This window comes from Panthera pardus, unplaced genomic scaffold (genome assembly GCF_024362965.1).
Source record: "Panthera pardus isolate Hobbes unplaced genomic scaffold, ASM2436296v1 HiC_scaffold_6, whole genome shotgun sequence".
NCBI classification, from domain to species: Eukaryota; Metazoa; Chordata; class Mammalia; order Carnivora; family Felidae; genus Panthera; species Panthera pardus.
The window spans coordinates 47,146,653-47,172,282 of NW_026526991.1; the positions used below are offsets into that span (position 1 = coordinate 47,146,653).

Below are 25,630 nucleotides of genomic sequence, written 5' to 3' on the forward strand. Positions count from 1 at the left end.
CCCTGTGTTGCACACCTAAAACTAATGTGACGTTGCGCGTCAACTCTCCTCAAACGTTAATGATTTTAAAATAAATAAATAAATAAATAAATGCCTACGTTTGGATTCTGGGCCAGCCATATGAACTCAAACTAATATGAATTTTTTTACAACTCAGTTATTCTGGATAAAAACATAGCATGTGTCATTCTGTCAAAAAAAACATCAATCATTTCAAAGACAGCTGAGGTGGTAGCCATCTCTGAGTGGCATCTGGAAAAAAACTATTAACAATTAACCATTTATTAGGTTAATCCTACATTACAGACCTAAAAGTTGTGGTCTTTTTTTTTTTTTTTTTTAAGTTTCTTTCTTTATTTTGAGAGACAGTGTGAGCTTGAGCTAGGGAGGGGTAGAGAGAGAAGGAGAGAGAGAAAAAGTCCCAAGCAAGCTCCCCCTTGTTAGAGCAGAGCCTGATGCAGGGTTTGAACTCCCAAACTGTGAAATCATGATCTGAGCCAAAATCAAGAGTTGGCTGCTTGACAGACTGAGCCGCACAGGCACCCCAAAAGTTGTGGTCTTAAGAAAACTTATATTTAAAAAAATCGTTTAAAAAAAAAAGCAATTGCTTCCATGGGGGAAAAAGTGATTAAGGTAGAATTTTAAGTTGCCATACTAAAGTTGTATTTACTGAGAACTATAAAGAATAAAGTAATTTGGTCTGTATAGTAATGAAAGTGACTTTATAATCCCCCAAACTTGCTGAGCCAGGTTTTGGACAAAGTCATACCTGATGCTGAAATCCATGCTCTTAACCACCTTGCCGTATACGATCGGTGACTTTTCAGTCATCAAAATCAACAATATTTTGTTAACGTTCATTTTCTTCCCATCCCGTCTCTTTCCTCCCTATGTCCTCATCCATCCTCTCTGCTCACTTGGCTTTCTGACACTGTGCTTGCCCCTTAGTCTCCTGCATTAGCCCAACCCTCTCAGCCTTCCCAGGTCTTTTCCTTCCTCTCTGGGCCTCAACTAGAAGAAATCTGCTGCTTTTAGTCTACTTTCTTCTTATTCCGTAAGAACTGAAAGCCTATAGACCAGGCAAGTAGCATGGAAGTAGGGGTGGGATGGCCCAGGAAGCCCTTGTAGGGAAGCTTCTCCTAAGCATCATGTCACCAGATCTGGTATTTCAAGAGAGCCAGAAATCCAAAATTTGCGTGAAGTTCTCCTAATTTTTAAAAGAAAGTTATTTATTTATTTATTTATTTATTTATTTATTTATTTATTTATTTATTTATTTATTTAGAGAGCGAGCAGGGGAGGGGCAGAAGGAGAGAGAGAGGATCCTAAGCAGGACACGGGACTCACAAACTGTGAGATCACGACCTGAGCCAAAGTCAAGAGTCAGACGCTTAACTGCCTGAGCCAGTCAGGTGCCCCTAAGATCTCCTAATTTTTACAGATATGCAATAAATTTGAAAAATTTTAAAATACCATGAGGAAAAGAAGAGTGTAAGCCAGACTTGGCCACAGGCTTCTGATCTGTGACCAGCATCCATAACCTTTCCCTTATTAACATCTTCACCCATGTCTGCAGCTTCTCCTCAAGCCCTACTGTGCTCTCAGTCTCCACACTCCTACTCGCCACTGGGCATTTTCACCCAAATGTTCGGATGACATCTCAAACTCAAAACTGAACTAATTTTTTCCACTAGAAAACCACTTCTCCCATCAGATTTCCTTATATTAATAGAACTACTTCTCTTCTTTATTTGAGATTCAGAAACTCAGCCATTAACATAAACAAATTCTTACGAGAACCCACAATATACCAAATACGTACTAAACAGCACAAGATTGACAAGGCACATTCTCTGACCCCGAGAAGCTCACAGTCTAGTGGAAGAGATATGGAATAGAAACAGAATGACAACACAATATGATAAATACTCTAGAAGATGTTACATTCAGAAGCCTAAGCCAATGTAGAGACAGGATCAATCAAGGCATCACAGAATTCATTAGGTCATTCAACCAGTATTTGTTGAATTCTTACAGTACTCTAAGCCCTGGGCTTGAATCCACAAATAAAGTATAGGAGATATAGCTTTGAAAAATATAGAAGATGTTTGGAGTCACACAATTAACCAGGGAGACTGGCAAAGAATAAATAGGCAAATAAGATAATTCCAGCTAGAGGCAGAAGTCTCCAGGCTGTCATGAAGAAGTTTGCAATGTGCCCCCTTCACAGAAGCCCAGCTGAGGGGCTGGATGGGGTCTGCACTGGCCCAGAGGAGGCACCTTTTTCTAATTACAGCAAAGGTACTACGTATCCTCTCAGTGGTCCTGAATCTTACAAAACAGTGAAACCAAGTGATGTGGAGACTATTTTAGATGAGGTGGTCAGGGAAGGTCTTGGCAGTGAGATCTAAATGATGAGATCATCTAAAGGAAGAGTCTTAAGGGCAGAGAACACTCAACAGAACAGCTCTGAGGCAGCAACAAACTTTGGTGAGCATGAGAACAGAAAATGAAGGTTGTAGGGGAGGGGATAGGCAAACCAGATGTGCCCATGTGTGCAGAGACATGGTATTATGAAGGTGTTTTGGGGTTGGGGGGAGTGGGTGTGAGTGTTAGGAAATGAGTTAGAAACAGAAGATTCCATCCAGATTGTGGAGGGTTAGCAATAAACCAGTGAAGAGCCAAAGTGGGAAAGGAAGACCGTATGATTAGAGGTGTTTAGTTTTGTTTTTGTTTTAGGGAGAAAAGTGAGAAACATAAAGAGAATAAAGAGGGATGATAATAGACAAGAGATGTCACCAAAGTTAGAACAGCAGCACTTGGTGTCTAATCAAATACTGTGCATGAGAAAAAGGAAACTTTGAAAGGCCATCTGTGATGCTCCACCCTCAGTCACACCTTTGGACCCCAAGGTCCACCACTGTCTTCTGTCACTTGCCTCTCAGTCCCCCGCTTCCTTCTCATCTGTGAACCCCTGCCTAGTGTCCACAGACAGGAGCACTGCGCATCCCACAGTACTTGTCACACTGTCATTCAGAGTTCTATTCTTACGTCCTATCTCATCACCCCGCTTAGACACCCCGCTTAGCTGCTTGAAGATAGGAACCCTGTCTTACTGAGCTTTGCAAGACTCAAACAGACAGTTCCTGCCACATTACAGTTGAAGGAAAAGAGAACCAATGAAAAGTAACTACATATTAAGGCATAGTAGGGTGGCTTATATCATGCTATTGTAACATACACACACACACACACACGTGCACACACACACACACATTACTCAAGGCCTAGTTATTCGCAGAGTGAACCTCATCTTTATAGAAGCTTAGTTGTAAATTCACTTCAGGCCACTCTTACATTTATTGAGCACATTTTTCTTACACCAAACACACCTAATAATACTGCTCAAGAAATGTAGCCATCTGGTCCTAAATAATCACAGAAATCAATAAAGTTGCCAAGCGAAGAGACAGATGAGTAAGCCAAACAGCGAAGCCCTCACGGTCTAATGCAGGGTTAGACTGCGGTGGTCACCTGCCATGGCTCCTGGCTCTCAGGACCAGCCCCCTCCCATCACTGAGCTTTCACTGGGGTACACGAACCATGAGGATTTTGTAAGAAGAAGCAAATTATCCCAGGTAAGAGAAGTTCATCGTGCACAGTCATCTGTGCTGAGACTTATACCAACTTTGACCGACAGCACTAATCTCCAGCTCTGGTTGGTTACATGGGCAGTCTGTAAAGATCCAGCCATTTCTGTTTCTTACTTGGGCATAACGTTGCAAAATGTGCATATGGAAAATATAGCGCAGTCACGGAGAGCAACATTTCAACATTTTCATGTGCATTTCTAGTTTGCACTTCAGCTTCAACAAAAATTTCTTTATTAAAAAGGGACATTCAGGGGCGCCTAAGTGGACCAGTCGATTAAGCGTTCAACTCTTGATTTTGGCTCAGGTCATGATCTCATGGTTTGTGGGATTGAGACCCATGTCAGGCTCTGCACTGTCAGCCCAGAGCCTGCTTGGGATTTTCTCTCTCCCTCTGCCTCTGGCCTTCCCCCACTCATGCTTGTTCTCAAAACAAACATTCAAGAATAAATAAATTAAAATAAAAAAATAAAAATGGGACATTCAGTGGAAGAGAAGTAGAGTGTAGAGGGAGAAACTGTAACTGAACCTGACCTATTACTATGGTACACGAAGCCCAGGAAGTCCTAAAGAAGTTCCTTAAAACAAGCAGTCCTGGATATGGCAACCAAGGCCAACATGGCACCCACACAAATGGGTAGGAGGCCAGGAAACCAAGAGGCTCCCTGTATATCTTGTCTATTGTACAATTAACAAACAGCATGGGGCAGTAGGAGTCACATTACCCATGTTCTTAATAAGAAAGAATAAAGGAGATATTCTGTGAAGTATTTATAATGTAGTGGAGGGATATTTCACAGTGTTGAGGATTAAACCAGCAATTGAAATCTATCCTCAGAAGTGAACCAAGGTGGAAGACCAGGCTTCAGAGCATGGAGGTGTTCACCTGCTCTTAGTGTTACAGATTCTGTAAACGAGGGTGGTCTTGGTGATGTCCTCATAGATTGAATCACTACAAGATCCTATTACTCAGAGAATCACAACCTGTCCATTCTGGACTCCTGTCAGTTTGATTTACTTATAAACTGAATGCTGCCTTGGCATGGATTGCTTCTCAAATGACAAATGAGCCTGGCTGCCTGCAATAGGAATACCAACGCTTACTTTCTCAGGGCTCTAGGCTTGCCTTCTTAGGAATGAATTTGGGTTGTAGCCTCTCTGGGGGACTGAGGGAGTGGGTAGCCCTCGGAACTGCTGTTGCTAATAATCCTGACTATCCTCATTCAACTCAACTGGGAATGGGAAGACACGAGGCCAGGGGAGAACTAATGATTTTCCTGAAGAGTGACAATCATAAGGTCCTGGACGGATGTTACCTACACAGAAAACACAGAAATCTCTTCCCTGGGTATTCCAGCAAAGGACCACAGCCAAAAGAGATATGGCTGCTACCAAATGAGTAACCCCAAGAGCCCTACCTTGGTAGCCTAATGACACATTCCCAAGGCTGCACCCTGAGCTTGATGGCTGTGCCTACATACTTTTCTCTCACCCAGGAAGCTTCTGGAAATGCAAGACAGTGAGGATGACCTTATTACATGAATACCTCAGAACATCCCTTATCATATAGTATGATATATGATATATGATATGTGTGTGTGTGTATATATATACATATATATATATATATATATATATATATATACATATATACATATATATATTACTATTTATTTTTGAGAGAGAAAGAGACAGAGTGCAAGCAGGGGAGGGACAAAGAGAGAGAGAGAGAGACAGAATGCGAAGCAGGCTCCAGGCTTCAAGCTGTCAGCACAGAGCTCAACGCAGAGCCATGAACCGCGAGATCATGACCTGAGCCAAAGTTGAACGCTTAACCAACTGAGCCACCCAGGTACCCCACCCTTATCTTATATTTTAAGTAAATAATTGGGAAACTTCAGTACTTTATTATTAAAAATAGATTTCTCATGATAAACCTCTCAAGGGTAGCCCAGGTCTGAGGGCATGACCAAGAGCTGCTTCTATTCGAGATGGGTCTGGGAAGCAGGAGTAAGTAACTTGACCTCTGCCCCTCTGTCCTTGCAGTCTTGGGGCAGAGCAGGCCATCCAAGCCCATTATCTAAGTATTTGTTGTCCAAGCACTTGTAGGGAGAAGACCGAGGAAGGACCCAGCATGGAAAGGCACCTATCCACCTTGCTACTCCAAGTGTGGCTTGCTGACCAGAGAGGGTGGAAAAATTGGCATCACCTAGAGGCTGGTTAGAGAGGTAGGATCTTGGGTCTCACCCCATTATTGCTGAATCAGAGTCCGTATTTTTGTAAGTTCCTTCACTGATTCACGTACACTTTGAAGTTTGAGAAGCACTGCCCCCGTGAACTGACAGATTACAAATTAGTCTCAACTCAGACATCTCTCCCTACAACTATAACATCCCCATGTCAATCAGTTTTCCCTCCAGCATCAAATATAACAGTGCAATGTACAGCATGTCAGCAGCAGGGTGAATTTGCCAACCTTGCAAAAAATGCAGGATTTCACAGAATTCATAAACCTGAGTTTGGAGAACCACTCAAGTCACACACACACACACACACACACACACACAGAGCAATGGCAAGCAAGGGAATGACAGCCTTAGACCCCTTACCAAGAGAAGGGGAGCTCATCTACAAGATGGGGACATTCCTTCAAAAGAGAATCATTTGAATATCAAAGAATTCAGATGGGCCCTTGGGAAAAAACGATGAGGCTCATGAATATCTTTTTAAGACTGACCCACTTTATGTGTTATGAAAATGGAACACACAACTTTGTTGAAAAACTATGCTTGAAAAGAAAAATCAACACTCCATTCAGCCTTTAATCAGGCTAAGAATTTAATTATTTGATCCTAATGATAACCTAAAGTATATTAGATGAGATAAATTACACTTCCTCAAGTTTGAGTTCCATTTTCTAAGACAAGGCTGATTAAATCTTGCTGTCACTATTTCACATGACATTGGGTCACATTTTAGTTGTGCTCCTGTTAAGTGGACTTTCCCCAGGCCAGTTTTTCTCCGACAGTTAAGACCTGCTCCACTCTACTGTCACTGTTACATATTCCTTTTTCTTTTTTGCCTTACAGGGCTTCTTTTTGGTACCTCTGAACAGCTTAGCATAACTGATACCAATTACTCCATAGCTGAGTGAAGCTTTCTTTTTACTGTCTTGTTTCCTGGTTGGAAGTTTCAGTGCATGTGGTACCACAGAAAGGGGTTCACCATGGGGTCATAGCTCCAATGGCAGATCTACTCAGTGGTTACCTTATCGACCATGAGGAAGTTCTCCAGTGTCTCCCCATTTTCACAGGTGACATTACCGACCTCTTTTACAGCTCTGGGCAGGATCTCTCGTACCTCCTGGGCGATCATTCCTAGACACAAACACTCCCAACAGGTTTAGTCAGGAAAAGACCTTTCTGGAGAACATCCTCCCTAGCCTACATCAAAATGGAAGGCTGACAGCCCCCGCCAGGACATCTTTGCAAATACATGCTTATCCCCTCACAGCTTTCGCTTTGATCTATGATACATTTGAAGCAAAGAAGGAATTTTGAGCCCATAACCACCATAGGATTAAAAGCAGGGGTGTCATTTTCTTGACTTTTCCTTGAGACTCTGGGCCGGATTTTGGAAGGAGGGAGTAAATACCTTCAAATCCCTGTATATAGAAGTAAGGGTGGGGCGTTAGCTTGATTTCCTTTCTTTTCTTGCAGGAGGATTTGCCACCTAAATGGTCCCTCTTTCTCTAGGATTCCTGGATAGGAGTACAAACACCACTCTGCCCCTTCTCTGACCTAGACTGACCTATTCCACACCTCTCCCTCTCCCGGGTCTGCCTTTTACAGCTGGAGCTGTGATCTGCGCCCCCAAGCTCTGAGCAAGATGATTCCAGTGAAAAGAAACAATGTATTCAAAATATTCTGCCAGTACCTTGGAGTGTAGGAGTAAGGATGGGGGTGTTGAGTCAAGATGACACAGAAATTTCTCTCACCTTTCCTGTTCTAGTGATTATGGATTTCACAGAGGAAATCAATGCCATAGCACACAATCTCCACATAAAGAGGGAATTGAACTTTTAAGAGTTGACAACACAAAATTAAAAAGGGAATTTGTGTGCATACCTGTTTGATGGGCAGTGTTTATTCCCATTGAAGATGCGAACTCTGGTTTGTAGTCGTATTCAACAATCCTCATTTGGGCTATTCGTCTCAGCTGCTCATTTGTGTCAACCTGATTTAATTAAAGAAGAGCGGATTTCACCCATTTAGATATTTCCCATTCAAATCAATGCCCAAAGAGACCCAGAGAAATTAGGAATGTTGACAGCAGGGTTCTTTCCTCTTGTCCGAACTATTTTAAGGAAAGTTTATGTTTTTCTCCTCAGAGAAACCAAAGCTTCAAGGTCCATATCAATGACTTCCATCCACTGACAAACTGAGACAGAGTTTTTATGTCTAAATTACAGGGTGAAAGCTCCCCCATTCACTACTCTTGCCTTTTTTCTCTCCTTTGAGGGGTGAACTCTCCTTCTGAGAATGGAGACTGATCACGTTAGAGAGAAAAAATCTCCACTCAAGATTGCAAGGGATCATTTCCAAATGGACATACAGTATAAACACCAAATAAATATAGGCCAACCTTGTATTTACAAACTGAAAATGCTTAGTTCAAGTAACAACCTTTGAGGAATGGATATAACTACTATACCATTGATTTGCTTTTGGACATTTCACTGGAGAAAATTTCCTCAAGTGGCAGGTTGCAAGGCTGTATTGTTCACCTGCTGGACCTTCCAAGATCCAGACTTTCCTCTCCTACAGACGGCTTCTCCCCCAAACCACTCTGGTCAGTGATGGTGTGCTTCTCTGAGCTCACTTCTTTTACAGGTTATTGAAGGTATTCCCAACTTCCACTGCCAATTCCTCAAAATAATGTCACTGGGTCCCAGCAAAATGATAGTAATACACAATAGAGTGAATTTTTCCTAAAGCTAAATATGTTTCATTCAAAGGATTTCCTTTTGAGTTTTTTTTTAATGTATTCATGGTAATAGCAGAATCAATTTTTATAATGACCTTATTCTATAAGTAAAATGCTGGTAGCTCTTTTTCTTTTCTTTTCTTTTTTTTAAATTTTTTTAAATCTTCATTTATTTTTGAGAGAGAGACGGAGTGCGAGTGGGGGAGGAACAGAGAGAGGGAGACACAGAATCTGAAGCAGGCTCCAGTCTCCAAGCTATCAGTACGGAGCCTGACCCAGGGCTCAAACTCACAAAGAGTGAGATCATGACATGAGCCGAAGTCAGAGGCTTAACCGACTGAGCCACCCAGGCACCCCACCCTTTTTCTTTTAGGATTTTCTCTTAGGCTATAATTTTCTTTTAGGATATAATGATTACAAAACCAGTGGTCTCTTGGCAATTAAAATTATACTGCCTTGACATTCATCCATGTATTAGAGTAACCAAAATTGCTTTGTTGTTCTTGTTTTATGAAAACCCTGAAATGGCCTTCAACTCCTCCCTTGACCCACTCTGTTGGGTGAGTTGGAAAGCTCCTCCGATATCATTAAAAGTTCCCTGTCCTTCACTAGTTCGGCTGATTGTGAAAAATTGTGGCTTGACACTTACCTGGTTAACTGTGCAAACTCTATTTCAGGTACTTCTTGGGAAGTATAATTTTGAGCTCACTGTTATTTTGATACTTGCTGTCATCAAAAGCCTGGTTCAATTCATTTATTCACTGTATTATTCAACTAACATTTAACAGTCACCTTCAACTTACCACACACTACACTAAGTGCTGGGACTTTAAAAAGTGATTGCTTTTAACAGTTTGTGGTCAACTAATTGTGCAACCTGAAACCATAAAACTCGTAGAAGAGAACACAGGTAATTTCCCTGACATCAGCCACAGCAACATTTTATGTCTCCTAAGGCAAGGGAAACAAAAGCAAAAATAAACTATTGGGATTACATCAAAATAAAAAGCGTTTGCACAGTGAAGGAAACCATCAACAAAACAAAAAGGCAACCTACTAAATGGAAGAAGATATTTGCAAATGATATATTTGATAAGGGATTAATATCCAAAATATATAAAGAAGTTATACAAAAAAACAAATAATCTGATTAAAAATGGGCAGTCAACCTGAATACACATTTTTCCAAAGAAGACATCCAGAGAGGCAACAGACACAGGAAAAGATGCTCAGTGCCACTAATCATCACGGAAATGCAAAGCAAAACCACAGTAAGATATCACCTTATACCTGCCAGAATGGCTAGAATCAAAAAGACAAGAAATAGCAAGTGTTGGCCAAAATGTGGAGAAAAATGTACTATTGGTGGGAATGTAAATTGGTACAGTGTTGTTGGGAATGTAAATTGGTACAGCCATTGTGCACTGTTGGTAGGAATTAAAATGGTACCGCCATTGTGGAAAACAGTATGGAAGTTCCTCAAAAAGTTAACAGTAGAAATACCATATGATCCAGTAATTCCACTGAGGAGTACCCAAAGAAAGTGAAAACATTCATTCAAAAAGATATATGCACCCTGTGTTTGCTGTAGCCAAGATATGGAAGCAACCCAACTGTCCAATCTTAGATGAATGGGTAAAGAAGATGTAGTATATTCATACAATGGACTATTACTCAGCCATTAAAACATTGTGAGGTCTTCCTATTTGAGACAACATGGATGGACTTCAAGGGTATTATACTAAGTGAAATAAGTCAGACAAAGACAAATACCATATGGTTTTACTTACATGTGGAATTAAACACAAACACAATTAAAAACAAAACAAATGAATAAACAAGCAAAAAGCAGGTATAGAGAACAAACTGATGGTTGCCAGAGGGACGGTGGGGATAGGCAAAATGGGTGAAGGAAAGTGGAAGATACAGGCTTCCAGGGGCGCCTGGGTGGCTCAGTGGGCTAAGCATCTGACTTTGGCTCAGGTCATGATCTCACGGTCTGTGAGTTCGAGCCCCGGGTCAGGCTCTGTGCTGACAGCTCAGAGCCTGGAGACTGCTTTGGATTCTGTGGCTCATTCTGTCTCTCTGACCCTCCCCCCCACTCAAACTCTATCTCTCAAAAATGAATAAATGCTAAAAAAAGTTTTTTAAAAAAGATACAGGCTTCCAGTTATGGAATGGAAAAGTCATGGGAATAAAAGGTACAGCACAGGGAATATAGTCACTGGGGTTGTAATAGCCATTTATGGCAACTATACTTGTGATGATAATAGCATAACACACAGAATTGTTGAATCACTGTGCTGTACACTTGAAACTAATGTAACATTGTGTGTTAATTATATTCAAATAAAATATAAATAAGCAAAATAAAAATTAAGAAAAACTTTAAAACAAAATGAAAACGAATAAATAAGTTTTCTAATTGTCTTGACTTTGTAGCATACTGTTTCTCTGGGATTACACATTCCAAGTTTCCTAAAATTTAGAACTATTAAATGAAATTTTTAAAAAAATGTTTGTGGGGCACCTGGGTGGCTCAGTCAGTTAAGCCGCTGAGTTCAGCTCAGGTCATGATCTCACGGTTTGTAGGTTTGAGCCTCGTATCAGGCTCTGTGCTGACAGCTCAGAGCCTGGAGCCTGCTTTGGATTCTGTGTCTCCTCCTCTCTCTGCACCCCCCCCCCCCACACCCCACTCACACCACTCTGCCTCTCTCTCTCTTGAAAATAAACATTAAAAAATTTGTTTCTAAATGTCTGTGGACTAGACAGACAGACCCATCATAAATGAAAATGTGAGAAATGCAGGATGAAAATGGAATTATGGATCGAGAATTTGGCAGCTCCAAGGAGGACCCCAAAATATTCCTAGGGGAGCATAAAGAAAGACTTCCTAGAGATGGCAAAACCCCACTGAGATCTTGGCTTATTTTGATCTTCAAATAAGTTCTGCTCCTTTCACTTCAGGCCTTTGGCTCAGGGCATTTCCCAACCTCGAAAGCTCTTCCTTCCCACTCCTACCTTCTCCCCCAACTTAAACATCCCTTCACCAGGGAAGCATTTCTTGATTTCCAACACCAGGAAGGGTCCCTTTGCCTTGTGTGCCAATGGGAGCTGTTGTTTTTCTTCATAGTGCTTATCACGGTTATCACCAGACAAAGTTGTGTCACCTTCATTATCTGTCTTCCCTATAGGATATATACCCCCTGAGGATGAGGACAAATCTATGGCCATGGTTTTCTGCTCACCACCAAATCACCAGTTTCTAGTACAATTCCTTGCATGTAGTTGACACTCAACTAACATTTCTTAAATAAATTAATAACTTAATAAATAAACCTCATACGAATAAATTTAAGAAAGGAGTTAGTCAGGGAAAGATGCAGGGTAGAAAGAAGGGACAGAAAGGGTGAGGACAAGACCCGATGCTAGACTGAAAGAACACCATGAGTAAAGTGCCAAGGGAGTAAGTTCCCTGAATGATGTCTGCCCAACCAGGGTGGAGTTTGGCATTACTAGACTGTAAAGATTAAGGCCAGAGCAGGGAGGGCCTTGCAGGCCATGCTAGGGAGGGGCAGTCACAATCTCACATTGCCCTGTGCACACAGCTATCACGGTGAGCTCCTATATTCAGCAAATATTTAATGAACAGCTACTGTGTGCCAGGTGCTATCCTAGGCATTGGAGATGCAATGAATATTTCTTACTTGGAGTTCAGATTTTTTTTTTAAAGTTCTATTTTTGAGGGCAAGGCTCACATCTAGTTCATCTCAGGACCTCTGGAGTGCCCAGCAGAGTGGCTCACATGTTATAGACACCCCGAACCTTCAATGAAAGAAAAAGCCATGAAAGAATGAAGGTAGTGAAACAGCAGAACAATCCCTGTCAATCAGGAGCCAGCGTGGCATGGCCTTGCACTAGCCAGGCCCCACCCAGTTCCCCATTCCCTGCACCCTTGGGAATCCTGTGGCTGCTTTGCCTACTTTTCATTATCCCCGTGGTTCCTGCACGAGCCCTCATGGGTGACCTTTGCTGCCAACAGGAAGCAGAGGAGGCTGTGTCCTCACTGAGGCTGTCCAGGCTACCCAGAGGGAACATGACCCCTGGTGACTAAGCTGGATCCTTTAATGCATTTTCCCCCGAAGGCATATTGCTGGACGAAGCATATTGTGGGTTTGATGGTATTATTACCATTGTGCTTCAGAGAGACTTTTGGCTGAAGAAAATTTTCAGGGTTGGTTTGGGGATCTAAACCCCTTCTGCAACAACGTTTCTATAAGACAATGCTCTTCTGGTTTCTAATGTGGGGCTGTACTTTCCAAAGTTAAATATAAACTGCCCATGCTGCACACTCCCTCTGTGTACACTTGACCTAGGGAAAGCCCTCGAGGCAAGGGCTGTGCCTTCTCAGAATCCTCCTCCAGGAGCCAAACACTGGCCAACACTTAACACCACACCTTGCTCATCCACGTGGGTTGAGTAAGAAGCTAGAAGCTGAATTCAGGTGTCTGAGGTGACCTTGCCCACAGCAGTTTCGGAAAGTTTTGACCCTGAATGTATATGGCCATCGTGGTCATGCTGCCTCACGCCCAAAGCTTCTCTATCCTTTCTTTCTTTCTTTCTTTCTTTCTTTCTTTCTTTCTTTCTTTCTTTCTTTCTTTCTTTCTTTCTTTTTACAATCTGAGAAGCATTTATTCTTGAAAAACTGCTGAACTTTGGGTAAGAACAGTAGGAGTCCATGGCATTCTTGCCTAGGGCTGTGCCCATCTCGTCACCACTCCCAGCTCGGTGGGCTCAGAGGTGCACTCCTCAGCAAGGGAGACGATGCAGACCAGCCCCTGTGCTGCCCAGATCAAAGGGACTCACTCAGTTTGCAGCGGCGGGTGACGTCTGTAAGGCTTCTCTATCATTAACCCCAGAATTGCACCACAGAAAAGTCATTCTTGTCTGTGGGACTCCACAGTTTGTCCAGGGAGGGAGATCCTGTTATCCACCATCTGGCCACAGCCTAGACTATTAGTCTCGCATCAGGAGCAGCTTGAGTAACACTGGCTCACCCCAAGTTGAGGAACTTCTGCATCTGGCTCCTGGCCCTTGGAGCCTTTCATCTTAACTGATTTCGTTCCTGGTTTTTATTTTGGAATCTCTTGTAACCTTGTTTTCAGCCTTCATCATAAAATTGCATTGATGCGTTCAACTTTCAGCTTCCTCACTTTTTTTGCATTGGCCTTGGTGATCTTCACGCTCTTCTGTTTTCCAGCATATCATCTCCACCCTAATTTTGCTGTTTCCATTGAAAGAGCTGCATTTCCTTCTGCAGTCTGTAGTCACATCAGTAAACACAATGTTGGGATATGTTAGACTGCTCCTCATTAAGGCCGACCTCATTTTCCCAGTGGGTCCAGGGCACGGGCTTCAGTCACATCTGCTTTATCTTCTCCATGTCTTGTAGACGTGTCCAGATGAGCACAGGGATCTCCACCAGGACTCTCTATGCAGAGTGCTCATGTGCTTAACACCTACAAAACAACCTCCATTGCCCTGAGTGAGGATGCACAGAGCCGGGGCAAGGAAGCAACTTATATTTATTTCCCCCTCCCCCAATCATCACAGTACTGGGCAATGTGTTTGGCCACTATGTTTTGCAACAGCTCATCTGGAAGCCAGCTCTGGTTATCATGCATCCTTTACCAATGAGAAATTGCCTCGAGTCCTATGCTTGTAATCAGATCAACCAAGGGCCCACTTCCCAGAGCATTTGGAGGAATGGCTATTCTTAAAAGTTGGGCAAACTGAGTCAGGAGGAGGTGAAGACAAAGTTCACACATCTGTCAGCCCCATCATCAGCATTATCGTTGCCTCTTTTGTCTGTAATGGTGAACAGGACTGGTAAGTGCGTCTCTCCCCATTGGATGGGGGCCCCCAAATGTGGGGCCACTCGATTGGGTGGACGCTGGCAGCACGGGCTATGAAAAAATTCACCCAACGCAGAACAAAGGAGATAGAAGTTTAGTGAATGTACCACAGGAGGAGGGGCAGGCAGTGAGGGAGAGGCTGTCTGCAGTGAGATAGGTGGATGGGGGTTGTAGTTGGATGGGGAAGGCAAGGAGGCATGGGGACATATGGAATTTTCCCTTTCCTGGTAACCGTCCCTGGTTGTAAGTAGCCCATTGGTTACTTAAGGCCTATGGATATTTTGAGGTGGGTCACCTGATGGGTCGGTCTGTCTGTGTTCAGCATCGTGGTCTCTGTGAGCCCTTTCTACATTCCATTGCTCAAGTCTGTTGCCTAAAAGCAGCCTCTACGATAAGATTTCTAGAGATCTATATTTCATACATGTGGATAGACCTATTAAAAACAAATATATTAATATGAAATAAGTTAATAAATGAATTACATGTAATTTGCATTTTATACAAGTAAATAATGATAATATCTATTTGTCCCGCTAAAGAATGCTTCACGTATATGAGCTTAGAAGAAGCCCTTAACACAAGTGAATTGAACATGAGCCTTCCCTGCTCACAGGAGAATAAACAGAAGCACAGGACATCTCTGGGCGAAGGTTCCTGGGCCAGCGCTTGCCCGAATCAGGATTAAACCTCCTTCCACCATCACGCTGCCGTGAGCAGGCAGGGGAGACAGAAATTCCACATTTGGAGCCTGGATTGGGGTGACATTTTATTTACACAAGAAGGTGTCATGGAAGGGATTTGAGAAGTTCTAGGGAAGCTTGTTATTTTAAGACAATATGTTTTCTTCGGACAAGGGGCAGCGCCCGAAGACATCTGGTAAGCGAACTGTGGGGAAAGCCTAACAGTGGCGAGAGGAGCTGTGGAGGACTTTCCCAGCTTGTTATCTCCCATTTGCATTTAGATAAGACCTGTAGGGAATTGTATAGCCAATTGCAAAAATAAGTTTCAGTTGCTGTGATCTGAAACGCAGACAGTTCATCTCTCTCTAGAAGTCAAAAAAGCACAGTATCTAGGACTGGAATCGGGCAATATACGTGAGAACTTTCTAGCCCTAAGAGTTCCCATCCGGCTAGCAGGTCACAGCTCTTCGAACATGAACCACAGCTTTGCAATCAGTATAAAAGTCTACAATTACAACCATTCTTTGGAATGCACTCAGCAAAGGAGGACATTCCTTGGCCGGTTTGGAAACACCAGGGCAGATTTGCACTGGGAAAGGAATGCGGTCTGGAAGAATGGCCAATGATTTACAGATTGTGTCTCCTATTCACGAAAAAAGAATAAGGGAAGGAGGTTAAAAACACAATTCCGCCACAGCCTCAAAAACGCTTACAGGAGCAGCAGTGTGAGTGCAAAGGTGGAGAAGTGATAGAAGCAGCGAATGGGAAACAGACTTAAAGGATGGAAGAGCTAGAACCTGGAGTGGCCTGGCTAAGGGATTAGCATCTTAATCCTAATCTCTTACGTCTTCATAGCAGCTGTGACTTGCCATGGTGATTCACTTCTTCTTATCTCAATGTGTAAAAACAAATAAAGGACTTGGCGGGGTCAAGCAGAGAGGCACCGTTTCCATCTTACAGATAAAGGCACTGGGTTGGGGCGGGGTTGTTCCGCCCAGGGCGAGCCTAAAGTGGAGAAGCACCACCTGATTCATGAGCCTGATTTCTGCCTTCCACTGGGTAACTGTCTTTCCACAGAGGGAGGAGGTCTTGGTCTGGAGCCTCAGGCGACAGGATTGACCTTGGTGGAGGCTAGGGGTGGGAAGAGGAGCTTCTCCAACTGCTCCTCGGAGAAGGACAATGAATGGGGAAGACAATGGCTGGCAGGGCTGGTCCCAGGGACTCTGGGAGGAAGAGGCTGGGGGTCTAGTAGAAATACAGGCAGGGACTGGACTGAGACAGTGCTCAGATGAACAGGGAGATGGACATTTGGAGACAGAAAGGAAAAGGCAAGCTTCAACGGCTGACAATGTGTGGAAGGAAGGGCAATGGCCCATGGAAAATAGCTCAGAGACTTCTGCTTGGGAAGCCACTGCTATGCTGTCACTGCCCACTGCTCCTGGCAGGTGAATCCATTCTCCTGGGTAGGAGCTACATTACCCTTTCAGCAGAGATGCCTGTCGGCTCCAACATTCATAACCGTTACGCATTGTGTTCATCCCCTATAAACAGGTGACATATAGAGACGCTCTGTGCGAGGTGTGTCAGAGTCCAGGAGTGCCCAGCACACCTGACTCAGGTGTCAGCGGAGGCGCCCAAGGCCTGCCCTGTGCTCACCTCCTGGATATTGTGCTTTGCCCTGCTGTCAGAGGGATGCATAATTGTCCCCATCACTTTCATGTTGCCACAGACGACCAGGGCCTCATCCGGCGCATCTGTATTGATTCCCACTCGACCATGACAAACAACAGATTCTGGAACTTGTCCTCGCTGCCATAATGCATCACTGTCATTTTCAAACTGCCCAGGGTTAGAGGCCTGGAAAAAAATACAGAACTATGTTACCATTGAAGTTACAGTAGCAAATAGATGATTGCTTGATTCCTCAGAGCAGGGGAAAACAGAATGTTCTGTAAGTCTTTCACCTGCGAATCATATATCGGATGGGACATTCTGACATATCCAAATAACTGTGGCACCAGGAGAGCCTCTAACTGCTCTGCTGCCCATGAGCAGGAGCTCAGCATGCCATGGTTTGGGACGTCCAGTCTCTATTGCAACTACGTGGAGTTGAGAACGTGTAAGTTATACTGGGTGGACGATAAGGAAGAAGAAAACTCAAAACGACCTTCTTTTCAGGGATGATAATATTAATAAGGATTTAAAACCAGAACCTTACATCAGAAGATACTATGAGTTTATTAAAGCCCAGATAAATAAAAATACTTTGCATTTAGCTAGCCCTTTTATAGTTTCAAAACACTTTATGATTTCATACACAATTGACAAGCAAATGACAGGACAAATATACTTATACACCTCAATGATTCCCCAAACACAGATGACATTGAAAAAGGATAACAACAGCTACGTTTGTTGTGTCTAGTGCACATCCCCATTCTAGGAGATGTGTACCATTCACCTCATTTTACAGATAATCGAAAAGACTCTGTGCCCAAGGCCACAAAGCTAGTAAATTCTGGAGCTGGACCTATACTTCTTTTAATTATTAATGATTCTGACTTCTCCTATCAGAAGTAGCCCTGGCCAAATGCAGTCTTCAACGAGAATCCAAGTGAAACTATTGAGATTAGACAAAGTTCTGGAGATTCTGCTCTTAAATGAAATCCTTTGCTGAGGGATTCTTCACTCTACTGCCTTCCCTCTTCCCCGCCTCCTGGGGCTGCTGAATGTATTGCCAAATATCTTTAAGTAGGGATCTCTGAATCCCTCCAAATCCTCACAACAGAATTAATGTTTTTAACATGATGGCCTATTCTTCTAAATGTGAAACTTTTGTGTGCTTGAGGCAGGCTGTCACAAATTCAGACAAGCACTATAGACCCTGATCATCTAAGAAGTCAACGCTAACACCAAAGTCTTGACTTTCAGCCTTTCTGGGCAGCCCAGGGGACATTGCAAACTCAGGACCTGAATATGCACAGATCATCTCCCGAGAATACTTGAGGCACCAGTAACAGTGGTTTCTTCAAGGCCAGGAACTGGGAGATGGGAAACTGATCTGGGAAGGAGATTCACTGTTCAACTTATACTCTCTTGGTATTGTTTCAATGTTTTTGCCACAAGCATGTGCTACTGATTTTAAAATAATAATTTTTTAAAAACCCATAAAGTTTAGTTCTTAGTTTGGGTTCAGGTGAAGCACATGTAGGAGTCTTCAAGGTTTTCATTCTCACCTGTCTGAACCCCAAGCTACTTGGAAGAGTCAACCATTGACATTTGATAGGCGAAAGCAGAAAAGAAGTAACAACTTTGAACATCATTTTGTGTCAGTTAAGCAAAGAACTTTGTTGCAAGGTCCCTAGAGGCCCCTGGGTTGTGAATGGCAAATTGGCTTTGACCCAAATCCTTCTATAGCAAGCAGTCAACTAAAACCAAGGTGTACCATATAAATGTTGATGTATTTTGCTCTACCTTGAACATAAGGAGCCACTACAAGAAAACAAAATAGACAGTGATGGGTTTTTTTTTTTTTTTTCTTAATGAGCTTTGGAATAATTGTTATCATAAACTTGATATCATGTTGGAATAGCAGATAAGGTAGATTCAATTTTTTGGAACAATTATAACAATCTCACTTGGCTTTCATCAGATGAAAACTCAGATCCCTAAAATATGTTCAGATCATTTGGGAAAGGGCCGCATATCTGCAATTTGCTAAATATATAGACCTATGGAGGAGTCCTCCTCGTCATTAATGGGAGATGTCATAAAATCTGCAAACTTTCTTCCCCCTTCTCTGGTATCCGCAATCTTAATGTGTCAAAACAAACTAATGTACTAGCTCTTTCTGGAATTATGAAGTTGTGTTCCCATATGGTCCATTGGTGGTTCATTGATATCAAACACTGAAATGAATCAAAGTCTCCAAATACTTTTATTATTTATCCCACAGCCCCATATATGTAGGGAAAACCTGAACATTTTAATCTATGTTATGACACAAACTGGCTGTGTGACCTTGGGGCAGTCACTTAACCTTTCTGCACTGGCTTTTTTCTTTGAAGAATAAAGATAATAATGACTTCTTTACCTATCTCACAGCGTCGTGGGAATTTACTGAAATCACATATATGGGAATACTTTGCAAAAATGAGGAGGAATAATCTCAAATTATCCTTAAAACACTGCTGTGCATAACAACTACTGTCCAACCAATACAGGCATACCTCCTTTTATTAAGCTTTGCTTTATTGCACTTCACAGATTATGCATTTTTTTTTTTTTTTTTTTTTACAAATTGAAGTTTGTAGCAACCCTGAATCAAGCCAGTCTGTCTGCACCATAGACTATGGATGTCACAGTGTCTGCTCATTTCATGTCTCTGCTACCATTTGGTAATTCTCGCAATATTTCAAACTTTTTAATTTTATTATCATTACATTTGTTATGGTGATCGGTGATCAGTGATCTTTAATATTACTGTTATAATTTGGAGAGCCACAAACCATGCCACAAATCATAAGATGGCATAACTTAATCAATAAATGTTATATGTATTATTCTGACTGTTCCACAAACTACCCATTTCCCCATCTCTCTCCTCCTCGGGCCTCACTATTCCTTGAGACCAAGAATATTAAAATGAAGCCAACTAATAACCCTACAATGGAATTTAAGTACTGAAGTAAAAGGAAGAGACGCATGTTTCTCACTTTAAATCAAAAGCTAGAAATGATTAAGCTTAGTGAGAAAGGCATGTTGAAAGCTGAGATAGGCTGAAAGCTGGGCCTCTCATACCAGATAACCAAGTTGTGAATGCAAAGGAAATGAAAAGTGCTACTCCAGTGAACACACGAATGATAAGAAAGTGAAAGCCGTATTGCTGATATGGAGAAAGATTTAGAGGTCTGGATAGAATATCAAACCAACCACAACATTTCCTTAAGCCAGAGCCTAATCCAGAGCGAGGCCCTAACTTTTCAATTCCATGAAGGCTGAAAGAGGTGAGGGGGCTGCAGAAGAAAAGTCTGAGGCTAGCTGAGGTTGGTTAGGGTTTAAGGGGAAAAATCATATGTATAACATAAAAGTGCAGGGTGAAGCAGCAAGTACTGATATAGAAGCTGCAGCAAGTTCTCCGGGAGATCTGAATAATCAATGATGATGGCTTCACTAAACAACAGATTTTTAATGTAGACGAAACAGTCTTATATTGAAAGAAGATGCCATCTAGGACTTTTGTAGCTAGAGAGAAGTCAATGCCTAGCTTCCAAACTTCAAAGGACAAGCTGACTCTATATTGAAGTCAGCGTTCACTGACCATTCCAAAAAGCTTCAGGCCCTTAAAAAGCTACCCTAAGTTGGGATGCCTAGGTGGCTCAGTCGGTTAAGCATCCAGCTTTGGCTCAGGTCATGATCTCATGGTTCGTGGGTTCAAGCCCTGCATCAGGCTCTGCACTGATAGCTCAGAGCCTGGAGTCTGCTTCAGATTCTCTGTTTCTTTCTCTCTCCCTGCTCCACCCCCGCTCCTTGTTCTTTCTTTCTCTCTCTCTCTCAAAAATAAATAAACATTAAAAACATATATATTTTTAAAAGTTACCCTAAATCTACTCTGCCTGGGCTCTACAAATGGAACAAAACCCAGATGCCAGCATATCTGTTTGCAACATGGTTTACTGAATATTTTAAGCCCACTGTAGAGACCACCCAGAAGATTCCTTTGAAAATATGACTGCTTATTGATAATTTACCTGGTCATCCAAGAGCTCTGATGGAGATATACAATGAGATTAACATTGTTTTCATGCCTGCTAACACAACATCCATTCTGCATCCCATGGGTCAAGGAGTAATTCTGACTTTCAAGTCTTATTATGTAAGAAATATATTTCAGAAGGCTACAGCTGGCATGGATAGTGATTTCTCTGATGGATCCGGGCAAAGTAAATTGAAAGCCTTCTGTAAAAGATTCACCATTCTATATTTCTTTTTATTTTTGTTTTAAGTAGGCTCCATGTCTAATGTGAGACTGGAAGTCACGACCCTAAGATCAAGAATCGCATGCTCTCCTGACTGAGCCAGCAAGGTGCCCCTAGGAGTCACCATTCCAGATGCCATTATGAACATTCCTGATTCATTGGAAGAGGTGGAAATATTCATATTAAAGGAGTTTGGAAGAAGTTGATTCCAACCCTCATGGATGACTTTGAGGGGCTCACGGCTTTAGCGGAAGTGGTAGAAAGAACAAGAGAGCCAGAATGAAAAATCAAGCCTGAAGATATGATGAATTGCTGAAATCTCATGCTAAAACTTTTATTGATGAGAATTGCTTCTTATGCATGAGCAAAGAAATTTGTCTCTTGAGGTGGAATCTACTCCAGGTGAAGATGCTGTGAAGATTGTTGAAATGACAATGAAGGATTTAGAATATTACATAAACTTATTTGATAAAATGACAGGGTTTCAGAGGACTGATTCCAATTTTGAAAGAAGTTCTATAGTGGGTAAAATGCTGTCAAACAGCATCACATGCTATGAGGAACTATTCATAAGAGGAAGAGTCAACTGGTGTGGCAAACTTCACTGTTGTCTTATTTTAAGAAAGTGCCAGGGCCACCCTAACCTTCAGCAACCACCCCCTTGATCAGTCAGCAGCCATGAACTTTGAGGCAGGACCCTCCGCCATCTCTAAAAGGTTCCGTCTGGAGCCGAACCCTCAATGTCTCTGAAATATGCCTGTAATCATTCAATCTGCTCTCCTCAGCAACACAGTGGCAAAGTTGTGAAATTCTGCCAGGGAGCATCATTCACTGAGTAAAATGTAAATGGCGCCCTCTGCAGGTGCTTGGAATAGGAAATAGCAATTAACAATAATTTGAGGTTTGTTCTAAATTTGGAATGGAAAGCTGGAATTTCTTTGCTTTCCATTGTTTGGGCTTCTAAAGCAGCAGCCAAAGAGCATAATAGGAGAGCCTGAGTTGAGGAAGGCAGTTAATAACAAATCAATTTTTGTATCTTTTGAAAGGGCTATGGAAAATGGGCCCAGAAATGCTCCCTACCAGTGTTAGTCAACGTGTGGTCTGGAGGTCAGTAGGCAGCAGCATCGGCATCTCCTGGAAACTTGTCAGAAATGTATATTCAACTTACTGAATCAAAAACTGTGGAGGTGCCTGGGTGGCTCAGTTGGGTAAGTGTCCAACTTTCGCTTTCAGTTCAGGTCATGATCTCACAGTTCATGAGTTCGAGTCCTGTGTTGTTGGGGTCTGTGCTGACAGAGCGGAGCCTGACTGGGATTCTCTCTCTCTCTCTCTCTCTCTCTCTCTCTCTGCCCCTCCCCCGCTCAAGTTCTCCCCCCCCCCCACCTCAAAATTAATAAATAAACATTTCAAAAAAACCAACAACTGCGGAGGTGGGACCCAGGCATCTCTGTTCTACTCTCCAGGAGATTCTTTGTACCATACACACCTGGTCGAGTTATCTCTTCCATAGTTAACCAGCAAGTTGAATCCCAACTACAGGGTGAAATGGACACTGCTCCACACACTGATTCCTCTGGGTAAATAAAAAATTCATCTGAACTCCAGAAGAGGTGTGTGTGTGTGTGTGTGTGTTAGGGGAGGGAAGGGGGTTTTGTGGAAAAGGGTGAGAGCTGGTAGCAACGAAGACGCCCTACTCTACGCCCATCCCTCTCCATCCCTGCAGCTGCACTATTTCTTTTGTTCTCCCTGTCCCTGTTTGTCAGTTTTCCATCTTAGGGCAGTGCAGTTTGCAGGGCAGTAAAGGGGGACTTCTTGGGGACGTGCCCATTTATATTCTTCTGGAAAAGAAACTGGAATAATGTATTAGTTTTCAAAACTAGGAAACCCCAGTGCGCCTTTGAAGGGCAGACAAAAGTAATCATCCCTCCTGCTTACAACACAGCACTCCAAACCAGGTTTAATCACATGTTTTAGAAGGAAAGTGGAGCTGAATGAAAACCTAGTCATTAACAAGAGAATGTGAAGGAACTCCACTGCAGAATGCTCCCAAAAACAAAGACCTGGGAAATAAACCTGTCTTTGTAGTAAAGCTTAATTTCCATGAAATTGGTCAATTTACACTACAGGACCATAAGATATTTCTAAAGCTGTTCTGGTTGACAATCCAGATGAACAATTACTGGGTCTGGCCCACCATTCTCTCTCCAAGGAGAATTCTAACAGTTGTGGTCTCTTGAACCCCTCTTGGGGGCCTGAAACTCATCTAGTCCAAGCCTCATACATTTGCCCTTTATGTTAATCTCTGCTATTGGGAAGAATGATTCTTAGGCTTCAAAATGAACCTGCATTTGCTCAGTGCAGTTTTCAGTTCTCTATATAACGTAGTCTGCTCTTGTAACATCTTCGGTTGTCAATTTTTTCTTCCTTTACTCTGGAGCTCAAACTAACAGACCCAGGCCATAACCTAGGAGGGCACCTCTGGCTTTTTTGGAGAATGTAAGCTGGTCTGTGCTCTGTCTAACTAACTAACTAACTATATATATCCAAGGCATATACCTATATAGAGCTCTCTAGAAACTTAGGGGCAGGAAATATTTTCTGTGGACATTTTGAAAACTCACTGATTCAAACATATCACCGGTTCTTTTTTTTTTCATTTTTCTTTTTCCTTTCTTCTTTTATAAGTAGGCTTCACACCCAGCATGGAGCCCAATGTGGGGCTTGAACTCATGACCCCGAGATCAAGACCTGAGCTGAGATCAAGAGTCAGATGTTCAACCAACGGAGCCGCCCAGGTGCCCCAAACATATCATCATTAATGAAATTCAGTTTTTTTCTCTTGGTTGGTTTTGACGTTAAACAATTAAGCAGATTCAAAAGTGCATGCATTTTCACTTCTGCATTTGGGGTCAGAATAAAATAGTATCACTAAGATATTTCCAGTTTGGGGGAGGGGCAGAATGGTTTTCCCTATCACCATTCTTCTTCTTCTCGTTGTTAGGATAACCCTTGTGTTGCCCAGCACACTTCTAAAATAGGGCATTGTCTTTAACCAACAATTATGGCTGGAAGAAAGCAATCAAATCTGGAATGGAATCACTTTTTAAAAATAAAAATTTAGTGAATAACATGGCACCCAATCTTCACTAAGTATAATTTAATGTTTTTTAGTATTTATAACAAATATGAATTGCAGAAACACCTTCTCAAAGCTACCATCACGAGTTAAATGATAATTGTGTTTTGAATACGAGCAAGCACCAATTAACAGAGTTCTGGAAATAGAACATCAGACAGTAGAGTGCTCCCCCTTCCCACCCCCCCCCCCCCCCACCATTGTACTCCACTCTGCTGGAGTACAGACCTGCCAGCAGGAAATGGAGAAACCCGACACCAGGTAAATTATTCAAGGTGTGCAGGTGACTAGCAGGCTGCCAGACTCAAGCATGAGTTTCCCAGCTCAAAGCAACATTTTCAGAATATCTAATCTATGCTAACTCTGAAAAGAATGGCATTATCTGTCTTTATTCTCCCTATGAAAAACCAGCAACAATAAGTGACTTTACTTTAAATCACACTTGTTAGTGCAGCACAGCAATCCCAGATCACATCACGCCCTGGGCCCCGAACCCAAACCACCCCCCACCCTTCCACCCCCCGATGAGGGATGGGGAACCACTGCCCCTGCTCCATGACCAAAGAAGAAGGCTCCACCAGCTTTTGCTCCAGTGGCACCCTGTTTGCCACAGATTAGATCGGGTTCCACAAAAACGGCAGGCACATAGTCCAGCCCTTACTCTGGGACATCTGAACACAAGCATTTTACCTCATTTCCAACATTACTTCACCCCCCATTAAAAGTCTGAGATGCAGTTTAAGGATTTCCACTTATAAGTGGCTTATTATTTTTAATTGATTGGAAGAATTACACAGAGGACCCTTTGTTTCAGAACAGCTTGAGGCAAGAGAGGAAAGACTCATTTCCCCAAACAGGCAGATCTGGTCCCCAGGCCTAAGAGTCACAGCCACGTACGTGGGCATGCCCACACTGGACGATTTCTCCTGTTGGACTTCACATGCCCTCCCTGTGTCACAGGACAGCTAGCTTCTCCCCGGCTGCCAGGCCCGTGGTGACCCGTTACCTTATGCCCCTGGTATTCTCAACGGTGGCCAGCCTGGCCTCACACAGCTGCATTTCCAGCTGCCAACAGCTTTATGCTTTTGTGGCTGCCAAGATGCCTGTCCACAGCTGTGACCAATCATTCATTCAGCAAAATGTGCTGAACCATGACTATGTGCTAGGCAGCGGCCCAGATGGTTCCTGGGGTCACCAATCACTTTTGGGTATGAAATTCCTTCTTTACTACTCTCCCCACCCTGTGGGCTTTGGGATCAGAGAGAACTAGGTTGTAACCCGGGCT

The 25,630-nt window shown here is 42.7% G+C and overlaps 1 protein-coding gene across 4 annotated transcripts in view; it reads right to left on the minus strand.

Annotated features, from left to right (window-relative positions):
• Window positions 1-25,630, minus strand: part of MYRFL (myelin regulatory factor like) — a 126,082-nt gene that overhangs the window by 34,150 nt on the left and 66,302 nt on the right. For all 4 annotated transcript variants that reach the window (XM_019455084.2, XM_019455083.2, XM_019455082.2 and 1 more), the window contains exons 11-13: window positions 16,888-17,088; window positions 7,778-7,886; window positions 6,918-7,027 (exon numbers count right to left, since the gene is read on the minus strand). In XM_019455084.2, coding sequence (XP_019310629.2) covers window positions 6,918-7,027; window positions 7,778-7,886; window positions 16,888-17,088 — 420 coding nt within the window. The remainder of the gene's footprint in view (window positions 1-6,917; window positions 7,028-7,777; window positions 7,887-16,887; window positions 17,089-25,630) is intronic.